Here is a 24,962-nt window from a genome sequence, read left to right on the forward strand (position 1 = left end):
ATTCAGTCTTTTCGTGTAGCTATGGCTAAAAATTTCTTTTCATCCATTTCGTGTTACTTTTCTTGTTAAAGTCTGAGTTATATTTCTGTGTGCGGTGTGTAAGAAAAATCAGTCTGTTTATTGCGGTAGTTCAAAGTCTGAATGATTTAAAAAAATATTTTTATTAAAATGCCGAACATGCATCTAGACCCACTGAGGTGCTGGAACCTTCTAATACCGAAGACTGGCAACTGATTAGTTTGGTGGAGCCTGTCGCCAGTGCCAAGACTCAGTCTCTAGTCGGCTTCACTGGGAGGATGCCTGCTGAATGCGTCTCCCAGGCAGACGTCCATTACCTCCGGGAAAGTGTTTCAGTCACATGACAGAAAGAAGACCTTCTACATCAGCAAAAACTGTCTTCTCAGTTTTCGTCTTTCTCGTCTAGGTTGTTATTACAGTTTGCATCGTCGAATAACTATTTGCAGATGTGTGCGTGTGTAAATGTATGCGATCTTTAGATGGTGGTTGATCATTTATTTGTGGTGTGTGGATGCTTAAATACAAATAGTAGTTTTGTTCACAAATACATTCAGTAGTTTCGTTCATTAATATATTCAATATTTTCGTTCATTTGAAGGATCGCTTTCAGTATATGTCTGTCAACCACTTCTTATCCGCTCCAAATCCACTTTTATTAAGTGTTCCTCAAGGCTAGGTTTCAGGACCAGATATATTAATCAAGGATATTTCATCACACTTATTAAACAGCAAGCAGTCAATCTTCACATTTTTTTCCAAATGAATTACATCCTCAGCATTTTTACATACCTTTGACATTTAAGCACTGGCTCACACACTGAGTTCACACAACTGTAATGAAAACGCTCACAACATACAATATATCAAAACTTAATGACACAGACGGAGGCTATGGTATTCTGTGGATCAGCCAAGCTGGAATCTGTCATTGTTGGTCAAGGTTGGTTTCGGTGTCGTCCCGTTTTCTTCTGAGCTTCTTCAACGAGTTCTACACAGTCGATGAAACCTCTTGTCACTAGTGTCTCTCAGTTGTGCCTCTTTCAGCAGAAGAGAATTAGTTTCATTAGAAAATTTTGAACTTAAGATGCCACTAAAGCCTCGTCTCCTGTGTACTGTCTAGACTATTGTAACGCATTCTTAGCTGGTTGTCATGAGGCCACTTCTTGTCCTCTTCATGGAGTTCTCTCTTCTGATGCATTTCTCATTTTCACAGCTAATCTCCATCAGTCTTGTACTCCTTTTATAATGAGGTTGCACCGGCTGCCCGACTGTTTCTATCTGCTTGAAGATTATCATTGGCGCAGCTCCTACTTACCTTTCTTGTCAAACTTCTTTCTATCCGCCAACTCTTGTCCTTCCTTTTTCCGACAGTCGTCTTCCGTCTGCACGCCGCTTCAAACGCAGATCACGGATTCCTTCCTTACTATGGGGCTTAGTTCTGTAATTCTTTGCCCTAGGATATTAGACTTCCATCCTCTGTCTCAGCCTTCTCAGTACCTGTTTCAAAAGTAATACTTGAAAATATGCCACTGTAAATATTATTCAGTTTGAATGAGTATATAATAATTTCATCATCATTGGAGTGTGCATCCAAGCTTGCGAGCTTGTGCATTTTACTAAGCTGTGAGTAGTCTGTCTGGAAAGGTAGCTGATTACCACAATTTGTCTTCTTCTTATTCCGAACATCTTCGTGAAACTTGCGGGGACCTTCACTGATAATTTAGATTGGACTCTGTCTGAGGAGCAGCGATCCAGACTGACGCCAGAACAAATCCGTTCTTTGCTTGTCTCGCTGCGCACGGCACCAACGGCACCGACTGGCACGTGCTGCCAACCACTGCCGCCACCACACTGTAGGTACAGAACCGCTGGACAGGGTGTGTACACGACAATGTGAGCAAACGGGGCAAAGAGAAAGAATGGGTAAAAAGCAGAAGAAGGAATACATGAAGAAAAGAACCAAGAAGAAATAACAGAAAAAAGAAAATGGAAAGAATAAAAGAATCAAGGAATGGAAGAAAAAAGCTCCAAAGATCAAAATTTACAAGAATTAAAAAAAAACAACAAACAAACAGACGAAGACGAAGATAAAAAAAAAATCAAGCGATGAAGCCGTTAGATACTTTTGCCAGGGTAGCATTCAGAGGCCAAGATGTCTTAATAATAAATAATGAAAAAAGCCAAGATTTATTTTAATATTATTACCTCTGAGTTTTCTTTGTCATTATAATAATCACATAATTTTTAAGTGAATAATTAAGTAAAACCTAATGAAGGTGTATCTAAATGTGGATGTGAACATAAGGCATATGACAAACATAATTATGTATTCTGAAAATAAGTGACTTGCACTTAAAATGATTTTAGTCAAATCTGCTCTAATTAATTTTATTATTTACATTCTACAGTTACGTTTATATAAATACTGATACAAATATGCCTTGTATTGGAACTAATAGTCAATACTACAATAACACTTTCTTAATGTCAACAACAGCCGTAATATATATATAAACTTCATGTCACACGAAGAACTACCAACCAAGAAAGAGCAAGGCACAAGAATGACAAGAATTTACTCAAATACTCACGAAAATAGTCTTGAAAGATAATTTGAAAACTGAGACGGAGAGTGATTAATGTGAAAGGAAAGAGAGCTCCAAGCTGCGGGTCATAGTCAGAGTAGAGTGATGATCATCAAATGATGTTGACATTATTCATGGCGAGGATTGATTCTCTTGATTCTCTCCACAACCCTTCCCTTGGTACAAGACTTAAACGTATTCCAAGATTATTTTACAATTTCCTTCAAGATGACCTGAAACTTAACACGATTAGTTTGGTCAAACGTGAAACGACTCCAAAATTCAATAGTGAAATCGGATCAGGATACAAATCACAAACGAGCGAGGCAACTATAAACACTGGCATTCGAGCTGACTCGTGTTTGGTCCTCTGATTTTTTTTCACATTATGAAAGCTAGTCAGTTCACAGAGGTCATAGAACTAGTCTCACAGTACAGCAGTAAGAACGAATGACCGGTGATGGTGAATAGTATTCACCGGAAATCACAAGGAGTCTGGCTCCCTCCATGGCTGTTTTCTGTCTCCATTGCTTCCTGCAAGAAGGAACGTGAGGGGGCGAAACTAGTTATTAGTTCCTCATCAACCGTCAAAAAAAAAAAAAAAAAAAAAAAAGCAGCAGTAAAGAATTACACTGAACAAGGGCAATTGCAAGAAAAGAGTTAGCGAATGTTTTTAAATCGTTCTTTATCATGCATTTTTAGCTTTTCTCCTTGCTTGCGAACACCCAACTCTCCTGGCGTTAGAGTAAAACATAGTGAAAAACATAAAAGACATAAAAATTTGAAGAAAAACCTCGATCTTTACAGCGTGAACAGGAATCCTCAAAACCGAAAACAAGCCTCTCCAGACACAGGGGAAGGGAAGAGCAGGAAAGAGCTTGATCAAGGTCTGAACCTTCACATGTCAGCACTCTTGCTGTCAGTAGTTTCTTCCTCTCGACTCCTGAAAAAAAAGAGTGAATGGAGGAGGAGGGTAGCAGTGATGTCGACAGAGCCCCCTAGAGTCATGCAAAGAACATACATCGAGAAAAAGTCTTGTTTTGGAGGAATGTGGTATCTAGAAGAGAGCAAAATGTTACAGTTGTCTGCTTTTGTTTGAGAGAGTTTTTATTTTTTATTTTATTTTTTTTAAAAAGGTGGATCCCAAGTGCGTTTATTGCTTTGTTTGATGTATTGAGTTCTGGCTTTTAGAATCCCACAGGACACATCAAGTGCGGAAATATCTACAGTTGTGTGTCGGGGAGGGTTGCCCGGTGCTCGGACACTAACCTGGTGCTGTGTGTGCTTTCTGGTGATCGATGTTTATGGGTCACGTTATCAAATCCTCAAATCCCATCTCACTAAAGGCAAGAAAAAAAGATTATGGTCAGAAACCTCCTTTGAATTCTTTCCAAATTTATCACAGTTAGATGGCTTTAAAATCTTCTAGCCTGTTAAAATATACACGACTGCAGGAGTTTTACCCCAGCGTCTGTGTGTCTGTCTTATTCTAGCAAGTGTATTTGTGCATCTCTGTGTATATATACAATTTTGAATCGGTTCTGTGTGTGTGTGTCTGTGTGTGTTTACTCTCCACAGAATGCTTTTATGTTCTTGAATGCAACTCCCAGATGAGACGTGGAATGTATTTGGTTCAGATTTTCCTTTTTTCAGTCACCTACTGGATGCACTAACACTGGACGATCTCCATGTTGACATTTAGGCTTACAAATCAGAACAATCGCGGGCTTTGTTTCATTCATAAAAATGACTTCAAAAGGAATTAATTATAATTAATTCCATAGAAAACAAGACTGCTTTCATCAATGCATCCATTCTAATCCGTAGCTCAATTTTCGGTTAAATTTTTGTCTCTTGATATTTATATTGATATTTAATATTTAGTTTCTTTGTTGTTGTTTACGTCCACAAAAAATGAAGTATGATATGGACGGCCGAGGGAAACCAGAACCAACGATGACATCCTCTCCATTCTGAGACTCGTATTGATGTTATTGATGTAAAGATGTGACGACCAGGCGCTTTCATGTTCCTGTGTACACACATCCAGTCGCTATTCAAAGTAAGGTTCGTGTGTACTCAGCGCCACAGCTGTTTGACTTGTGCATGCAGCACCCGAGACCAAAGCGCGGTTAGTCTGTACCCGGCAGCTGGGGTTGGCAGCATTCGCGACTTTAAGTCAGACTTAACGAGAAGCCCAAGTTTCTTTGGTGTAATTTAAAAAAAAAATCTCTGCTTGCTGGCACTAAGGTGAGGTCAATGAAACTTGTCTTATTAAGTAGCTGGTCTCGAGTGTCGAGCTTCTACTCAAAACTCACTTGAGATTGTACACACTTGCACTTGAGATAAGCGAGTTTAAATTTATTTTCTAAACCTTACATGACACCAGGCCCAGAGGTTGTTTTGCCTAAAGTTTGTGTGTTCACATATTCAGTGGGGCGCTTGACTTGAGGTCTTAGAGTCGGGGTTCTTTGGGTGGTAATGGTGAGCTTTATTTCTTACAGATGGTCAAGTGAGTCAGATTAAGAATGAGGTAGAGATAGAGAGAAAACAAGACTCGACCCAGACCGTTTTCTTTGCTTCTTAAAGTTTTACCTATTTGTTGTTTATTCATGTACGCACATAAATACAAATATACACACAAATAAAAGCAATGAACTAATATAATAATGTTTGACTTAAACTGTCACCCATTTGGGTCATCGCTGGATTGAGTTGTCGCTGTCTTTGATGATGTTTTCGACAAACTCCTCCACCAGACATGCTCCCAGAAGAATACCTCGACTGACATTAAATCTGACGATGAAAATGGTTCCGAAAAGAAAGCCAGCTGTTGATGACTGGTCTTTGTGTGAATTATTAATCACTGTAATGACATGCAATTCTGAGATTTTTATCACCTGGTGTGAGAAATAACTGTTTTCATTATGATCATATCAGCTCTCGCAATTTCCTGTAGTGTGAATTACCTACAGCCCCGCTGTCACATGGGAAAAGACATCAAACATACAGACTAAATCATGTTCAGTCCCGTGAGACCCATTACTGTCTATGATGGAAAAATAGGGGAGGTTTTTTTTGGGATAAACAAAATATAGTCACTGTAAATCTGTAAAGTTACTGAATAGTGACTGTGACACAAACACACAGACAAGAACACACACTCTCACACACTATGCAGTAGTGTGATGAGCATCCTTTCATTCCAAGCTGGCAGCCTGGGAAGCTGGCAACCACGATCAGCGCCCAGGGGGCAATCGCCAAGATCTGGCGGACAGGAGAAGAGACTTCATCGAGATACGGTCCTCTGTGATAATATTTTGCGGAGCGAAAGCCTACAGCTATGCCGGCGCTATCACCAGAGCTATCTCATTAGCCACACACGCTAAGCCACGCTGACGACTGCACGGAACAGATTGAAAGCTGGGCGAGGGGGGGCTCAACAGCCAGGTTTATGCTGTGTTGGCAACAAGCAGGATGAAGACACAGCCGACTGTCAAATAAGGAATTAGTTGACCGATATCGGAAACACTATAAACAAGGGAGTTAAAAAGTGGAGACGTAAGCAGGATCATACTGGCTGATCATCTACAAGTGTGGGAAACAAAACTGGAATTTGTACACTAGGGTCCTCCTCCTCCTCCTCATCCTCCTCCTTATCCTCCTCCTCCTTCTCATCATCATCGTCGTCGTCGTCCTGGAGAACGCATTTACATGTCTGGCAGACAATCGCAATGCGACATGGGAAAAAACTAACAAACGAAATCAAGGAAAAACTAGATGACAACTCCTCCACTTGGTTGCCGGAATTTGATCTTGGAACATTCTTCCACCAAGGGACGATTTTCAGCCATGGAGTGGTGCTGTCTACTGAAGGCTTCAGAGACGCACATTATCGGACCACTCCGGAACCTACTTCATGATGGACCGCCGACTCAGGTCACGTGATGCAAGTGCTGGCACCATCCTAATATGATTTTGTTTGTGAAGGAGGCATAGCTTGCATTCACCCCCATGTTGATCGAAGGCTTTGTGAAAATTCGTCCATTTCCTTCAACACAAATTGTGTTCTAGAAATTATTGTTTGAAACTAAATGTTCAGTTTTGATATGTGTTAGACTTAGTCACCATTGCGCATGCGCATGGTGTATGTTCTACACTAGACCTGTAAGAGAAAACGAGAGGGGATGGTGGAATGGGGGAGATAACCAACTGTCCACCAGACCTACAAGAAGTAAGGTACAACCTGTGATTACACAATGAGAGAGACCTCAGCAACTTTTTTCCAGCATAAATTTATTTAGGCCCACTCGTTCCCCAAAATAGCAGTCTGTAGAAGCAGGGCAAGGTCTGTGGATTGGCCGAGTGTCTACTCCCAGGCATCAACCTGACAATGGCGGCTTTGGTGTTACACTTGCCACAATACAGAGGGAGAAAATTATAGCGACGGAGCCCTCCTAATTGGCGTGGCCTCACACGATAATCACACTGTCTCGGACTTCTCCATCAATGAACACGCCCACAAACACACACACACAGAGGCCAGTTGGTGAGACGGGAAAGGACTTTGTGTTTAACGATGAGCTAGGAACGATATCACAGCAATACAGCTGACCATGTAAACCGGTGCCATACGGCGCGAAAACAAACAAACAAACAAACAAACAAACAAACAAACAAACAAACAAACAAACAAACAAACAAACAAACAAACAACATTCATTTCCACGTACAATTTAAAATTCACATTAAAATAATATAAAAGTCTACTTACTGTAGTCAGCCATTCAGTTGGGGTAAAAAAAGAAAACTGTCAATTGCAAAATTAAATCATCTAAGTTTGTGACCAATTAGGAGGAGTGTAGTCGATATGCAGGAACTTTTTCGGCAATCGGTGGTTCTTTTTTGGGCTCAACCGTCGCCATGGTGACCCCGAAACGACTGTTGTCGCCGTAGGGACTGGATGCCAGCAAGGCCGCCAGCAGCACAGACTGCAACGAACTTACAGTTCTAATGGACGGTTGACTCCCATCCCGAAATCCAAACGCTGGTGCCAGAGACCAACCCTCTCTGGTTTTATTTACACGTCTCCACCACGTGTGCTACATTGCATGAGCGCGCATAGATGTGAATACTTTGTTTTCTCCAATTCATTATCTTCCTTTTTCACAGCATCATTTAACAAAATTTATTACCAAGTCTGTAAAACATTCAAAGATTTGTTGAATACAAACCCCTACTCCAGAAAAAAATTAAATTCAAACTAAGAGTTTAAAAATAAAGGGTTAACTTCGAAAACAAATCGAAGAATCAAATTACAAGCAGCGCTAGGGAATTTAAACAAAGCATCATATCAAATTCTCTTAGAAAAACCGTTAAAATGACACTTTCCTACGGCAGTTTACTATTACTAGACATGATCTACTAAATTTACTGTTGACTGAGAAACATTTATTTCTGCACCACGAGCTGTCGTTACCACAAACTTCGTTATAATGGGCAATGAAGAAGGAAGCGAACCATTTTTATCAACAACATATTATTTATGGAAGTTGACATATTTTTCAGTGTTTGAATCGCAAGCTAATCGAGGAATTCATCTGTCGTCTTCCGCTGTTGTTTGCTGATTGTAGTCTTTCACCCACTTCCTTCCAGCCTCTCCCTCCTAGATGATGTTCTCGTGAGCAAGAATCGTTTACTCTTGTCATTCTTAAAGACAAGAATAAAACCACTGCTGACAAATTCGGTATTCATTATCTCTAGATGCACCTAAACCTTTTTTTAACTATTTAAAATAGGGATTTTTCTAAGAGATAAATGTTAGTTGGCAAGCATCTGTAGACAAATCATCATACTATTTATCGAAAGAAATTTATTACTGCATTTTGTAAGTAAAAACACTTGCGCTTGAGAAGAAAAAACAGATTTTTGATAAATAACGATTACCACAGTAAATAAGCTAAGATGGTAGAAAATTATTTACACCTGTATCAGTTTCACTCCAGTCGCTGTTCTACAATTTTGAAGAAACAATGTGTCAGACCTGCAGTTCAAGGAACAACCTTCAGTTACGAAACGAGTCCTGAAACACTTTGAAGCCTTCAGTCTAGATAATCTGTTTTGTGGAAACATAGTACATAGCACAATATTATAACTTTTAAAACACTGTTAAAAAAACATTTAATCTCCTTCATCCAGACCTAAAGTACAGTTTTTGTATTCGCTTGTCCAAAGTCTCTCGTTTATCAACTTCACTATGGGATCTTTTGTTTTATTTCCTTTTTCTCCCTACCCCCCTCAGCATGATGCTTCTCCCCCTGCCCAGCCTACATTAGTAGTCAGCAGTCCCGACAGACCACAGACTGGCCGCCATGACACTGCTGCTATTGATTCCGTGGGATGCTCTCACACATTGTTTTTAGTCTAAATACACTTCAATCTTCCCTCTCTCAGCCCTGCACACCATCCGCAACACCTGCAACAACTGCATGGCCACGTGATCCAACCACGACTACTTCTCCAGAAAATGTTCTTTTCCTAATTCAAATATCAGATTTTGAAAAATATAAAATAAAACAGAACTAAGTGTGTTTTTCTTGCTCTCAAGTGTGTATGTGTGTGTGTTAGCATTAACCTAAAATTACAGAAGAAAGAAGTGCTTTTAAAATGTCGGCAGTTATGGCTCGTAAATGTAAAAGCACTTGTGACATAATGGTTGCGCCCCCTGTTGGAAGGAGAAGTGAAATAAATTCACAGAGATCAGAAAACACAGTTGAACACAGGATGGAAGGAAGGTTGAAGTACGAAACAGTGAAACGATCCAAAGTTTCAGGTCAGTATCGCAGTACTAAGTACTGTTTAGAGGCTTTGGGGTGAAATATATCAAACCCACGGCTTTAACATGGACAGGACGAGCTCTGGGGACCAAGGGAGAGGACTCCAGTTGGCGCCCCTGCTATACTTTTCAACAATTTTAGAAGTAAACTCTCGCCTATATCAACAATGGTGCCGGCATGGATGGAGTGCACTTCGTCTCATTCATTCCAGTCGTGCTTCATCTCTTTCTTGCACGTGCATTTTATGTGGAAGAAGAGAGATAATTTTTCCTTTAAGTGTAATATCTATGGATTTTTATAATCATGTCAGGGAGAAAGCAAACGATTTATGTGACCTTTTTCGTGCATGTCAAAACAAATTTGTTTTTGTTCTGAGTAGGGAAGTTTGTGTATGAATTTCAGTTTAAAAAATAGTGCTTGGTTCTGTAAGGATGTCAAGGAAAAATTTATTTAAATTTATTTATTTCAAGCTTCTGTACCAATTTCAATAAAAGAATCCTTTTTGTGGGATTCTAAAAGAATGTCAGGAAAATGTTAGTTTGGGTTTGTGCAAACATTTTATGTAAAATATTCATTTTCATAAATATTTTGTTAGGCTTGTGTAAGAATGCTAGAAAAGAAGCATATTTGTTGGGCTTCTGCAAGCATGTGATAAAGAAATTTATTGAGTTTTGTGTGTTAATAATAATAAATAAATAAAGAGAATTCACATAGTTCATTTCCCGACTTAGCAAAAGGCTCAATGCGTTTTACAAGAGAAACAACAAAAAATGTGCAAAACACACATACGGACACAGTCTAACATTCTCAGCAAACAAACGGCCAAAAAATAAATATAAAGGAAAGACTAAAATCAGCTGTATGTCGTTGACATTATTATATATTTTAAGGGGAACGAACCAATTCCTGTGGAAGTCTAAAAGTAGGATTTAGAAGGTTTGTTGGCTGTCTGGATGGGGCTAAAATCTGAACCGGAAAAAGAAGAAAGAAGATGACAGGTTTGAAGGCTTGTGGTCACAGAATGGAACAGTGTCATCTGGGAATAGGAAGAGTATGACCAGCTTATCGTCACAGAATGTGACAGTGCCGACAGGGAGTAGGAGAGAGACGACAAGCATGAAGCTAATGGCCATCTGAATGTACAACCCTGCCCAAGTGAAAGCCGCCATGAAGCACCGCGAGGTGTCCTCACGATCACGACAACTGGCACTGTTGTGGTGGAGAAGTCAGATCATACCCCATACCTACAGAGCCTCGTTGTCAGATGATGTATAGACGAGCAGACATACTTACCTTGCCACAAAGCTCTTCCCTCTCCTTCTTGAGCCATTCGTACAACCTTCCGACCCCAACTCATCCCCAACATGGCGAAGTTAATCACATGACATAATACTCTGATAATTTCACTGCCTGGTTGTGTTCTTGCACTCGTCCTTATCCTAAACAATCACCAACTTCCTCCTTGCGTGAATGTACGATAAACATGCACTAATGTAGTTTCCATTTGTATAAACACGTTTATCGTGCAAAAATGCAGAGTTCTTCATTGTTACCGTTAACATTACCTCAGAATGGGGAGCTGGTCCTAATGCAAATGCCCGTTGATCCCAATGGGAAATGTTTTATAGTTAAAAACACAGTTGTTTTGGACAAAGTTTCCATCTCCCGTTCTGGCTTTGCCCAAGTCATCTAGCACTCAGTCGAAAAGAAAGTCTCTGTTAATCGTTGAAAAACAAGTTTTGCACTTCGTTCAAGCATTGTTTTTCAGATCGTCAAAAATATTTTTTTCATCGTTAAAAAGTTTACAGATGGCTGAGATGATGTTAATGTCACGAGGCTGCAAGCTTAACCGCGCATAAGTTTATTTGTATATTAAATCATTACAAGCTCGCAGTCTAAATGGGTCTTCTTAACAAAAAAAGTTCGGTTTTACTCGTCAACCACAGACATTTTGTGCTCTTTTCGGCACATACATTCAGGGGACGCTGCTGGCAGTTCGATTGTTGTGGCAAGATGCACGGGGGAACTGAGTAGACAAATGGGATCGCACTGAACAAAGAGAAGACCTGTGGCTGATTGATTAGTGACAAAGGGCGCTAGCTGCGTAATGGCGGTCCAAAAGAAAGGGTTTGGGGAACTGCAGGGAGATTTACTGTCGGTTACCCACTGCACCTGTATTTCATCAGGGCTTGGGGTAACTTGGTTAAATTTAACACTGAAGCTGTGAAACTGTAGGTCACAAACTCTCAAGACTTTGTCATGTCAAGAGGGCTTCCCATGTTGTCAAATAGTATGGAGCAGTATAGCTAGGATCTATGTTATGTCCATGCTCGGCAAGTGTTTTAAGGTCTACAACCACTTTCATGGCGACCAAAAAGACTTTACAAGGTCAGATTTTTAACACCCAGTCAACCAGGAATAAGAATTAAGACAACCACACCCTTGTTGAGAAAAAAAAGAAAGATTTTTTTCTTTCTGTATCATTATAGCTCAGTTTTTATGTCAGACTAAAACAATGGGCAATACTTAGTTTTTCTAGTCTTTTTAAGAGTGCTTGCTCGCATTCAACGCACCATGAAAATTGCACAACGAAGCCGAAGGCGAATTTGTTGGAAGGAAGATAGGGAGCAAAATGCGGTCAAGAACAGCAACCAACATTTTATTTTCCCTCGTCTGGTTCTCATCCAGCCCAGAGACTGAAGTAAATTCTGTGTTGTTCTGTTTGAGAGAATCTATGCAGGAAAGACACAGTACCAGATGGGGAGGGGGACTGAAGAGGTAACAATCACCTCAACTGTTCCAAGAGACAACCATGAAAATAATGGTTAGGTGAGACAGAATGTATCCATCTGTATCAGGTGAGATAACAGAAGTAATGGCGTTGTGAGTGAAAGTTTTCATCTGATGGAAGAACCACGACAGGTCACGCGAGAGAATAAAATACTTACAGATGAGAAGAGGTCACCTAGGAGGTTATGTCAAGAGGACATGGGGAAAAAATAAGGTCACATAAGAGGATGTTACATCGGAGGAGGTCTTGTCAGGAAAATTGAAACAAAAGGTTAGGAGGTCACGTAAAGGCGAAAAGATCTCGAGTTAAGGTGAGGTGGCGTTAAGTGACGAGATTACATCAAGGAAGCTTACTCCAGCAGAGAAGAGGTCGTCTTCAGTCCATTTAACACACAACATTCAAGATTTTTGTAGCAGAGTACTTCCGGCTTCTTGGAATAAAAATCAAAGAAACGTTTTTGTGTGTTGAGAACGCTGCCATGCGATGAATGCGATGCGAGCGGAAGAGGAATGGCAAACAGCTTAGTTGGCATCGCCCCCAGCCATGGACAGCAGCGCCGCCGCCTCGTGCAGTGGGAGGCAAGGGCTGCTTTCACGCGCGCGGTGTCGTCGGGTAGCGGCTGGACGTCTCCGCGCGGGTTACACCATCTCCGACGGCGCCGACGTTGAGAGAAGAAAGGGAGGCAAGTCGACACTCGACTGACCACTCGCTTTCTTTCATTCTCTCTCATCAGCAGAAGGTGGCGGCAAAACGAGTGTGTCGGACACGCCTTCAGCGAGCAGCATGCGCAGATGGAGCTCGAGGGGTCTTTATCATCCCCTACCCCACCGGCTGCGCAGCGAGATAAAAAAAAGGATGCTGCCATTGGCGAACCAAAGTCCGATAGAAAACCCTGAGTGACTTCTTGGCAACAGCAGCTTTACCCTGCAGGTGATTTCTGGCGTCCCCCTGCGTGGTGATGTGCATTTCTTGGCGTGACAACAAGAATTTGTAAACACAACCATGACAAGTCTGGAAGTATATTGTGGAAAGGAAGAGAATCCCTGATGTTGAACTGCCGACAACGACCTCGTTACTGTGCGATTTGACTTGCACCGACCGGGCCTGCAGTCAAGCGCTGTCCCTCGGATGGTAGTGTCGACTTCGCTGAGCCACGTCGTAACCGGAAGTCGACGTGGAGGAAATTGTGCCGGGTCACGTGAGAACGACAACTCTCGACGTGGAGTCCCATCGCAAGAGTCATTACGTTGAAAGGTCAGGGGTCATGCACGCAACCATCCCGTCTCCGTACTAAACCTACATTTGATGGGCGGTTGAGGCAGTCTGCGAAGACCCGCTTGGCGTGGAGCCGGTGGACGTGAAGGCTGCTCACTGGTGCGTGCACGCGGAGCAATGTGGAATCCTACAGGTATTTCTTCTTCCTCCTTTTCTTCGCTCACCTGTCCTCCTTTCCATTTCCTGCTCAAATCACGACCATGAACCATTGCCAAGTCCTCATCTCGTTTTAGCGAGGTTCCCATGTTTCTTCGTCTTGTTACTTGTGACAATAATTGTTGCAAAGGGAGATTGATTTGTCACTCGTGTGTGTCTGAATGAATGTTGTCTCTTCTGAAGGTGAGTAACAGATTTCATTACTACTCTCACAGCAGGCGTTGTTTCCACTCTCATAAATTCCTCCATTGCCACGTTTAGAGAGGTTTATAGCCACTCACACTGTATTTACATCGTTTCTTGCCACGTTCAGAGAAGCTCTTCATGGCCACTCTCCCGGCTTCCCTTCATTGCCACAGTCTCAGACACCTTCTTTGCCAGACTTACTGAAGCTTTCCTTGTCTCGCTCACAGCAGCCATGAGAGTCAAGCACTGTCCACACAGACAGATGGCTTTTGGAAAAAAAATGATTCTCCGTTCCCGAACGTCAGGGTTACTGTGACATTTCCTGCCATGTCTTTGACTTTTCTCGGTATTCGTGATTTTTTTTTGGAACCAAGAACTGTTGAAAACCCGAAGGGAACATTCTTTAATCTCCTCATTGTACAGCTTTTTTACCTTTTTTCCCCCCAACAGCGACTTTGAGGAGGACACCGACCTCGTAAACGCTTAGACATCAGTCAAATTTGCTTTCTCTGGTCTGTGCCTGTCCGATTAATTCACGGTCTCATAGGAAACCACCGTCCTATTTTCCTCCATTTTCTTCTCGTAGTTGTCTTTAATCGTTTGTTGAATAATAAATTCTGAAAGGCTTGTTGAGAAGAAATGTTTCAGCAGCGTTCACTGCCCATGCCCAATGTTTTGGAGCTTTGGGAGTGTTCTTCCTTCAATGAATCAATAACTTGCTTTGGCGTTAATCTCTCCACTCGCCCTCTCCTGATGAGCAGCCAATGCATATCTTTAAAATTTGATGCAGATGTTCATTTTTTTCGTTATGGCTAGTATAAGAAGGAGCAGATTTTATTTACTTGTTTTTAATTCCAGTTGTGATCTTCTCCTTCGCCATTTTAATGATAAGAGCTGAAGAGGTTATGAAAAGAGAAATTTCGTTGCCGAAATCATCTAGCTACGATGAATACGAACGCAGAATTCGGATGGAGATAATTTAAAATTACTGAGAGAAACTAAGAGAAAATAGAACAGACAAAAATACTTTACAAAAACATTCAACAATAATCAGTGATGACTAATACACACTACAAATGCAAATACTGTAAATTTAGGGCCAAGTTCGCGATATACATGTGGTCAGTCTTTCATTGTATGGACATCATAAGATGATAGGCCAATATTTATTGAAAATTTTATTGTGTTTTTTCAATGTTTATTTGGTTATTCATTTACCGCGTTTCTTGGTTGGATTTCTGTTTATTCATTTATTCATTTATTGTTTCCCCATCTTTTGTCTATTCATTGCAATTTCGTGCAACCTGGCATTTGAAAGCTTTTTGACATTTATTATCAATGTCATATTACATCGGTATCAAAGTTAAATATATTTAAATTTGTTTTCTCTTCCCCGCTGTTTTTCACCCCCTCAACATGACAAAGTAAACTATAGTATGTCACGTTGATCCAATTTGTGACTCACCCGATGCCAACCATCTAAGTGCAACGGGTGCATAAATACTCTATTAACATAGTTTTTTTTTTTAAATAATGTCTTAAAATAAATACTCTACTTCTAACCGTGTTGTTCCCTCAAGGCTTGGTACTGTCTTTCATTCCATCACCCTGCATGTGCAACTTTGTGCATTTCATCAAAAGTGTTTGTCTCTTTAGTCGCTATACTTCTGACAACAAATTCTGAAAGATTTCAGCTTGTGTGAGTGGCTGAATGAATCCAATATTAGACAGGTGCGTGGTGCATCATTGAAGTGTATCGTATTTCTCAGTCGCATGTGCGATTTGCGTCTGAAGACTTCTTTCATTTTCCCCACACTGCAAGAAGAGCAACATCTTCAGATACTTCAGCCAGATAAGTTAACAACTATGTGAGAGAAAAGTTTTTACCCTTAACAAGCTTGTCTGGTTTAACGAGAAAAGCCGCTCCTCAGTTTAGTTTTTAATATCACAGGGGAGTTTTGTCTTAATTTATTCCACGTCAGTGTTTTAGATGAGGACCGGAGGCTGCCATTCATGTGCCAAACTTTCGAAAACTTCCAGAACTGTTTGGCCATATATAGCCTTGTGTTCCTGAAATATTTCCCTGACTTCTTTTCCGTCTCGACACATGCAATACTGCGCATCCTGACATTTATTATTAATCTGTCAATGTTTCGAACCATCTGGAATGCGTTTAAAGTTTTATTTCTCTGCTCGTCTCCTTTCAAGTGTTACGGTGATATCTCCCCCCCCCCCATACACACACACATCACTCACTCACACACTCACCAACGCATGCACTGAGACACACGTAATCTTACTGAATGTATTTTACATTGATGTGTTTATTTTATATTTTATTTGAATGCCTTTTTCAATCGCCATATTGTCCTGAATACACCAGCGAGACTTGATGTTCGGAAGGGGGCAGCCCCGTGCCAAGGAAGCATGTCTTGATATCTGCATCCTCCCAGAAGTGGCGAGAGTGCAGGACAAGCCGCTAAGCCCACGAGACACAGAACACGCCGAAAGTAGATGACAATAAATCGTTTCTCTTTTTTCTGATTTTCCTAAAGCTTGCTCTTTACGAGCAACAATCGATTCTGGGGAAACTTGCCTTCCGTGTTTTTTCCAATGAAAGAGAATCGCTTGGTCTAGCGGCCAGATTCTCTGGATTTTACACATATTCTACAAAGAGTCTCAACACCCATGGACAGAGATGGAAAAATTCGTGAATCTTGCTTCGCACGATGCGACTGGGCCGAGTGAAACAGATGATGAGAACTAGTCTTGACCTCTCCATGAAACAAAGATTTCTTTCCACAAACTCTTTTAACTGCAGAGAAGAAAAATGTTTGTGTGTTGAAATTCTGTGATCGAGATCAGGTTAAATTTACATTTACTGATGACGGTCAATTTTTTGTAGTAGCTCATCACCTGAGTCAGTGAGCCGTGTGCTGCAGGCCTTATGGATGTGGATGCTGTTTGAATGGTATCCTGTGACAGTCTCTCACTTCATTCAATAATACTAGCTTTCCTCCGACTTTTTTTTAACACCATCGTGTAGCAGGTATAGATATTGTATCGTGTATAGATATTGTACAGGTGCAGGCTCCGAGGCTAGTAACACACCAACACTTACACGTGTCTACCTGAGTTCTTACTGAGTGTCCACCTGAGTTCTTACTGTCTACCTGAGTTCTTACAGGCCGTCGGGACTTAAACTATGGTTCCACCTGTGTATCAGGGCCTCCTGTGTGTTTGCGAAACAGATGGCATGAGTTCACTTTAAATTACTATCCTTCTGTATTTTTGTTTATTTTGACACTGACATCTGGATACAACGAGCATATAGACGCACCTCGAGGATGTAGGTAACTAGCCCTGAAGATTTGTTCAATCTGAAGACTTTGCATGAGAGTCGTCATGGACTGTCTGAATGTTCTTTGATGTTGTCCTCATCTCAAAGTGACTGTCACCTCACGCTTGGCTGCTCAGGTGAGACCACCTTGTTCTTCTCCATGTTAAGCCAGAAGTAGGAATTAGGTTCAAAAAGATGGATAAATCCTAACTGTGCTCTCTGCTGCCGTAAAAATGTGAAAAGGTGATGGAGTCAGCCTGTAATACATCAAGAAATCTGATTCCCACCTATCAGTTGTACTCGTTCCTGGAGTTCCCCATCACGTGTCCTCTTTCTTTTTTTCTTTGCGCTTAGGTGCTTGGGGAGCCAACCAGATTCTCTGAATATCAACAAGGCTATTTCCTTGTGTCACTTGATGTTCAAAATGTAATCATTGAGGTAGCTTTTATATTTTTATTTTAAAATCTATTTCAAGCCTTGAACATTTCATGCCATCACATGTTCACAAAACTGAGCAGCTGAGGATTTATTTCAATGGCGATTTCAAACCAACGAAGGTCAACAATTCCGGTTACCCGTCATGCATGCACACCTGCTATGTTGTTACCTCAAAGTTTTTCGTTAATTTTAGTTCAATAAATGGAAGACGGCTGTCTTTGGCTGGTCGCGAATAAACGCACACTCCATCCGGATAAATATTTTATCATCTGAGAGACAGTATCAGAGAAAAATTGAAGTGTAAGAGCCGGTGTTTCTCTTGCATCAGCTGTCGTGTTGCCCGAAGCACTGACATCAATTTGGAAGCCAGGCACATGCCCTGCAAGACTGGGGTAGGATGGCGACCAATTAGACCTGACAACACGATGAAGGAGGGATGGAAATGTCGTCCAGCCTACTTTGTTCCACAAAAGAAAGTGGAAGGACTTTCTGGAAACATTCATCCGCCCATTTTTGATAAACATTTTTGGTTAGCAAGCTGAAAGGACGGGGAAACTAAGATGGTGAAAATAAAGCAGACAGACTAAAAGTGTTAGGCTTATTCGTTCTTCCACCTTTTCTGTGTCTGAGTCGGTCGTTCTTTTGTTCATAAACTCATTCAATCAGTTACAAGCAGACAGCAGTGACTGAAATTAGAATATGTTTGTGACCTCTCGTATTCGTTTGTGTGTTTATGATTTATATGTTTATTTACACACATTAGTTCAACAATGTGTGGGTGTGTTCGACCGCCTGCCTGTATGGTGCCAGTGGGTGCTTTGTGTGTGAGTGTGACTCACATCTCCAACAAATAAATTCGAGCGAAAAAAATTAGGTTGATACATAAAAGGAAACAATCTCTCTATCGCATTGTAGCTTTTATAACCTTTCTGTACCTGCTAGCAGCTGCTGAAATTCCTTGTAAAAATGTCTTGCAGGTAATCTGATTTGTTTTCCATGATTGCATCTCCAGCGGTTCTTAGTATTCATTTCTCTGAAGGTCGCTGCTGCATATAGTGGGCTAAACCAGTCCTCCTGGTTCTTCACCGCTCCTCCAATCTCTACCTGGTTTGGATTACATCTTGTAGAAAAGACAATGCTACAATTAATTGGCATTTTTCTTGCTTGAAATGAATATGTCTTTATTTTGTGTTACTAGACTGAGCTCTGCAAATATCAAAGCTAAGTCAATAACCTCCATAATTCCGTCCGTTCTCGAAGTACAAGTTACAAACATCACATGGAGATGCCAAATGTTAACAAACGGTTGAGATTTTGAACTGGCTGTACCTTTCCCACAAGTGAAAATGCAAGTGGAAAACACGTTTGATTTATACATTAATTTAAAAATTAAAATAAAATTTTAGATACACACTTCTGAATTGTTTCCGGTCGACATTTCGGGATACTAAAGAACCGTTTACTTACGGCTTCAGCTTAAACCACAGCTGGACTTATGGAGGCCACTATTTTTTTCGATATTTTATAGAAAGGAATAAAAAAATGAAAACTTTGGAAGTACTATGCTCGACCAGGCTCTAAAGAAAACTGCTCAGAATCTCTTACATGGAAGGAAAGATCAAGAGAGTGGTCGCTACCCACGTTGGACACCAGGAACCTCTTCTCGCAACAATCCTCCTCCTCCTCCTCCTCCTCCTCCTCCTCATCATCATCATCATCATCATCATCATCATCTTTCTCCTCCTCCTCCTCCTCCTCATCATCATCATCATCCGCACTTTGGAGACTCTCACGTCAGAAGGGTACGACCAAACCTCTTGAAAAAAAAACATGGGGGCTTCACTGAACCACCGCAGACCTGTGTTTTTGAAATCAGATCGTCAACATCTATCATTCGATCACGACTTTCCCGTACTTATGATATTAGGGTCTGCAACCCCCATCTGTGCTTGGCGATGTGTGCACGCAGTTATCTCCACAACGAAAAGGGGACTTAATCACAGATTTTGGGACGTCACCTCTTGTTTGAGTTCAAACCAGTGACCTGAAAGATACCCGAGTCTTACACGTTTGAAGAACTCGTGGCGCTTTTTCCGCTGGCAGTTATTTACTGATGAGGTTGGAAGGGGGTGATGGGGAGGACCCGCTGGTGAGACTGATGTTCCAGATTACTTGAGCACGAAAACTTTATGTCGGTACGCCTTGGCCCTTCCGCTTTTGAGGTCCTGTTATATATGCCTCTGTCTGACAACGATGTGAGCCTGCATCAGAAAAAATGGTATGAGTGAGGAAGAATGGAAAAATTTTAAATCTTGCACTCACAAACTCACATGCATACACGAATATAAACAGACAAACTTGCTGCCCTCCCCCGCCTCACCCCCATGTCTCTTCAAAAACTACTTGATAAGTGTAAAACGTTTTGTAACTGTCTGGAAGTTTTATATTTTTACTATCCTTTGTGCTGCTGTTCAGCATTTCAATTTTTTTGTGTCAATTTTTTTTTATATTAGTAGTCTAACGTATATTTACCTCTTAAAAATCTGGGGCTAGACTTGAGGAAAAACTGCTTTTCTGATCTTGTCGGCCTCGTAATTCAATAACTGTTGTTGAGTTGTTGTTGTTGTTGTTGTTGTTGGTGTTGTTGTTGTTGTGTCGTGTTCAAGTGTAATACATATACAGCTCATCTGTACAAACATACGAGCTTTCAAATCCACTCTGTATCATTCTGAAACTCCGTATAAAGCAGTTTACTTCTATGTCCCACCATCAGCCCACGATGAACTTTTTCTGCCAATATTTACTCGCTAACTGCTTGCTCTTGTGTAATAATTGTAATATATATAATGTCATGTCATCATCTAGTGTAATGGTTGTGTATTCTTCTCTTTATCATCCTAACCCTTGTCATTCTAAAAGTGATAGAATTCCAAGATCGAATGCTCAATTCCCCACCACCACCACCACCCCACCACCACCACCCCACCATCCACGTTCCCATACTGCTGCTCGTAATGACCACGTCTGCTCCCTCATATTCTCTTCTTCTTTCCCCCCTTGGGGTGTCCACCAGGTTTTGAGCCGCACCGCGCGGGGGGAGTGGCAGCATCAGAGGAGGAGGAAGCGGCAGCGACACCTCCCCGCCCCGGCCGCAGACGACGAGAGGATGCGAGAGAGTCGCAGATGGTGGCGCCCTCAGGCTGCTCCCTGTACACACTCACCGGCCTGTCGCTGCTGTTCGGCGCCGTTACCGTGGTGACCCTGGCTCTGGCCGTGGCCACCGACTGCTGGCTCTTCATGTCCGAGCCCTACCAGCTAACAGCCCAGGAGATGCGCGAGCTCAACATCACCGAGCCCATCCAGACGGACATCGTGGTGCACGTGCGGACGGGGCTGTGGCGCGTGTGCACCACCAACCTTATGAACGGTAAGGTCACGACCTTTGGTGTCCGCCATACTGCTGTAAGTGATGATGCCTGGAGGAGTGCACTTTATAGCAGAGGTACACGGATTTATCACGTATTGCCACGTGAACACACGTTTAGAATGCGATAATGTACGTTTATTATCCCTTACATACCCTTATCACGTGTAAACACCCGTTTGTTCAGGCGATACCAGGCAATACTTGTTTGTTAAGCGTGAACACATATTTGTCATGAGTATTTACCTCACTGACTGTCGAGACAGAGATTAACTGCACAAGTGTATTACGTGTCTCTAACGCGATGACCTTTGAGAGAGAGAGAAAGAAGGTGGGGAAGGGAGATCGTTTGACCTTTCCGGACCTTGCGATGTGTAGGATGGATGAGACCGATGTTTACGACACATTTCACTGTATTTATTTCCCTTCGGTGACAAAACTGGTGAATGACCTTTGCCCTGGAACTCTTGGTGTGCGGCGTTGCGTGACCGTCGTTATGTTTGACTTGTTTGTCGTTGCCATGGCAACGGTCCCTGGCCTCGTGGCGTTTTCCCACTTGAGACTCAAAAATATTTCAATCGTTTGGGATGAATGCAGGAGGATGATGTATGAAAAAATATGGCATAAATGAGGGAAATACAACGAAGGACATAAAAACATAAAAAGGGAAGAGGGAGCTAGACAAAAAAAAAAATAGAAAGAGAGTTGCATGCCCTGTTAATGTAATGAATAAGCAAACAAACATTTACGAGGACGAATTCACGTAGTGTTGATCTCTCTCTCAGGCACAAGGGAATAACCACGGTTGGTAAGCTAACACTACCGGTGAACGACGAATTGATGAGCACTGTGTAGAGCAAGAAAAAAAACCCACAGACGAGAAATGTTTCATTCGTAAATCTCTGTTCTCACTCCTGAATGGTGAACAGCAGGCGGATTAATGAAAAATAAACATTTGCTGAAATATTAATGGCCTAGGACAACGCATTTCCCACCTCCCTCCACCCAAAAACAATTGTGTCATCTGCGCAGCAGACAACGACTGTCATTCAGAGGGCGATAAATCGCTGCTTTTACATGCAGCCACCGTCGCCCAGCACGCGACACACCCAGGCTGGAGCTTTTTCTTTAGCATTCTGTTCAGCAGTACTGCTCCTCCTGTCTTCCATTTGGCCCATGGGTGGACGTATTGTCCCTGGATGTGAGCCGAGTCAAAAACACAGCCCTTGGGTGGGACCTTGCGTAGAGAGAATGTGTGGCGACTGTTAAACTGACGGTTGGGAGTTCTCGAACAGCTGCGAAGACGTTCAGGTAGTCCAGTTCCTGATGGTCATGCAATGAAGTGTTGTATGCATGAATGTGCTTATCCATATGGACCTGTGTGTGTGTGCAAGTGTGTACATCCTTGTTGTATGTGGCTGAAGGTTGCCCACAAGATAGTGGCCACCATTCTCTGTGCTCGGCCACGTACCCTTGTTCACTGACCCTCCAATATTTTTTAGCCACCTGTTAATTTTCAGTGCATGTTACTGGAAGGGACGTGTCTTCCGTGGACAAACTGCCACGTTCTCGAGCACTGCAATCTCGGGTCTGAAGAAGACCTGAACATTTGTTCATCGCACAAAATGAAGCAGACCATCGATTTGTGAAACAGGAGCACAGAGGATACTCGTACGAAGAGTACAGAAGCTGCAATCTGGCCATCACTTTTTTCTCGCCCCATGTTTTCCAACGCTATTACGATGTCGCTAAACTAGTTTTCTTGTTCTAGACCGCCGGGAGGGCCTCCCAGGCGAGTGCTGGCAAAGTCTGTTGATATTTTTAGAAAGAAGATATGTATCTGCAGGACTGTGGTCAATATCGAACTGACTGATATTTATACAAAATTCGATACTGATATAGATTTTGTCGCTACCCTACCACCGAGCTTTTTTTCTGACTATGCCGAGAGACGAATCAGCAGACGAAGCTGTTTTCTTAAAAGCACCGATCCCAGATTTCTGTCTCTCGTATTAACCCTTTCTGTATATCTATGAACCCTTTCATTCTGTCTTCGTCTTTTTCTATTTCTTTCCATCGGTCCGTCTTTCTCTCCGTCTGTATGCTTGTATTTACTGTGCGTAAATGTCAATGTTTGTTGTTGTTTTTGTTGTTGTTGTTGTTGTTGTTGTTGTTGTTGTTCTACTGCAGCGCCTGCTGCGGTTGCTGAGACTGTAAATGTATTTGCGATAAACTTATCAAGTGATTTATCGAACTAGTGCTGGGAACGAAACCTCAATTCTGTGAAGCAAAATCCTAACACAATAAAAACTCACACTCTACTCCTGTCTGTACTGACACTCGTTTTTCGATCTGTATCTCCAGGTTTTGTTGTGACCGTGTCACGGACCGTCCGCAGACACGCGCATTCTTTCCACAAACCAAAATATCCTGATCGCTTAAGGGTGGGCGTACCTACTTAGAGGCACGAATAATTATTCAAATCAAATACAAAGTCAAATGAAACAAAGGCAAAATCCACACTCATAGATTCACTCCTTCATTCGCCACACAAGATGTATTACCAATATGTTATCATTCATCCCACATAATATTAAAGGTAACAATAAAATCGACTCTCCTAAATTATTGTCACTGATGAAGAACCCAATGTTCGCTCCCGATGAAACATCAACCTCTTATTTTAAAGTCTTTGAGACCCTCCCAAGTCCTCTATTCCAATTAATCCCACTGATCTTCTTTCCACGAAGTCTATTTATGATTGAAAATAAATGGTTTTCACAGTACCCACAGTTTATAAGCAGACGTCTCGATCTTGCGCATGCGGCCGCCTCCTAGATGTTTGGCCGGATGATGTTAGATTCGCTGAAGGCCGGGAGGAAACCTTTCCTCCACCGGCGCTTACTCTCAGGCTGTGAAGAGCTGCCCCTTCCAGGCGACAGATGGAAGTCGGTGCCCCAGTCTTGCACCAAGTTTTCTGTTCTTTTCTCGCTGATACCAGTGTTTAGTTTCTTGACCCCGCCAAGAAACTGGGATGCCCAAGCCACAGAGCTCCCCCACGGTGCGAACACGGACTACAGTGACTCACGACCTGTGAAGTACATCCACCTGTAGTTTACCCACGGTATTACTTCCCGTAATACTTTTTCCGCTGTCGCAGCAGTTGCGAGAAAGTCCCGAGAAAAATCCACCAGCTCCAACTTTTGTTTCGCCGTCTGCTCTCTGCTTTCCGTTATTTTCTCTAACGTTATTTTCCTCAATCTTTTACGTCACCTTATTTTGACGTCCCAGTTTGCGTCATTTGCTCAAGGGCAAACAACTTCCAGCCCACTACGCTAAATGAGATCAACCACGGTTGTCGATCTTCCCTCTTAACCCCCTCTACTAAGTACTTGTCCGTTACATTCCTCCCCTCCTGAAAAAAAAGAATGAAAAAATCAATTTAAGAGTTTTTCTTTCTTTCACTTCTACGGGATAAATTGGTCCCACTCCACCCAGGATAGATTGTCAGCGAGAAGATTCTCTGTTCCCTTAATCGTCTCAACTGAAAACTGAAACTCTTGAAGAGCTAGCATCCATTGAAATAAGCCTTTTGTGGTTTAAAAGGCTGTTCCTTTGATAGTTTCTACAAAAAACTGGAATCCTTGTAATGCTAATGTCCGTCTTTTCCTCTATCTCACTCGACTTCTGGTGTCTCATGCCCAGATACACCTTTTTAGTTTTTCTCTCGTCATCGTATATTTGTTTGAGTTCTCTTATCAGTTTTGTCAGTCGTTCCACCACTTTGTTAGTCTCAGTATTTGCCATTTCCAGAGATTTCTCTTGTGTTACAGTATTCTCACGTTCTTTCTTCATGCTTTCTTTATGTTCCTTGAAGAATTTGATTTCTGCTAAGGCTTTCTGTAGGTCATCG

General features: G+C 41.9%; 1 protein-coding gene across 1 annotated transcript in view; it reads left to right on the forward strand.

Annotated features, from left to right (window-relative positions):
• The first annotated feature begins 12,542 nt into the window (after positions 1-12,542).
• LOC112571003 (voltage-dependent calcium channel gamma-7 subunit-like) overlaps positions 12,543-24,962 on the forward strand; it is a 47,507-nt gene continuing 35,087 nt past the window's right edge. Inside the window, exons 1-2 of the mRNA XM_025249783.1 lie at positions 12,543-13,638; positions 20,699-21,052. Of these exons, the coding sequence (XP_025105568.1) occupies positions 13,623-13,638; positions 20,699-21,052 (370 nt within the window). The 5' untranslated portion in view covers positions 12,543-13,622. The remainder of the gene's footprint in view (positions 13,639-20,698; positions 21,053-24,962) is intronic.

Source organism: Pomacea canaliculata, linkage group LG1 (genome assembly GCF_003073045.1).
Source record: "Pomacea canaliculata isolate SZHN2017 linkage group LG1, ASM307304v1, whole genome shotgun sequence".
NCBI classification, from domain to species: domain Eukaryota; kingdom Metazoa; phylum Mollusca; class Gastropoda; order Architaenioglossa; family Ampullariidae; genus Pomacea; species Pomacea canaliculata.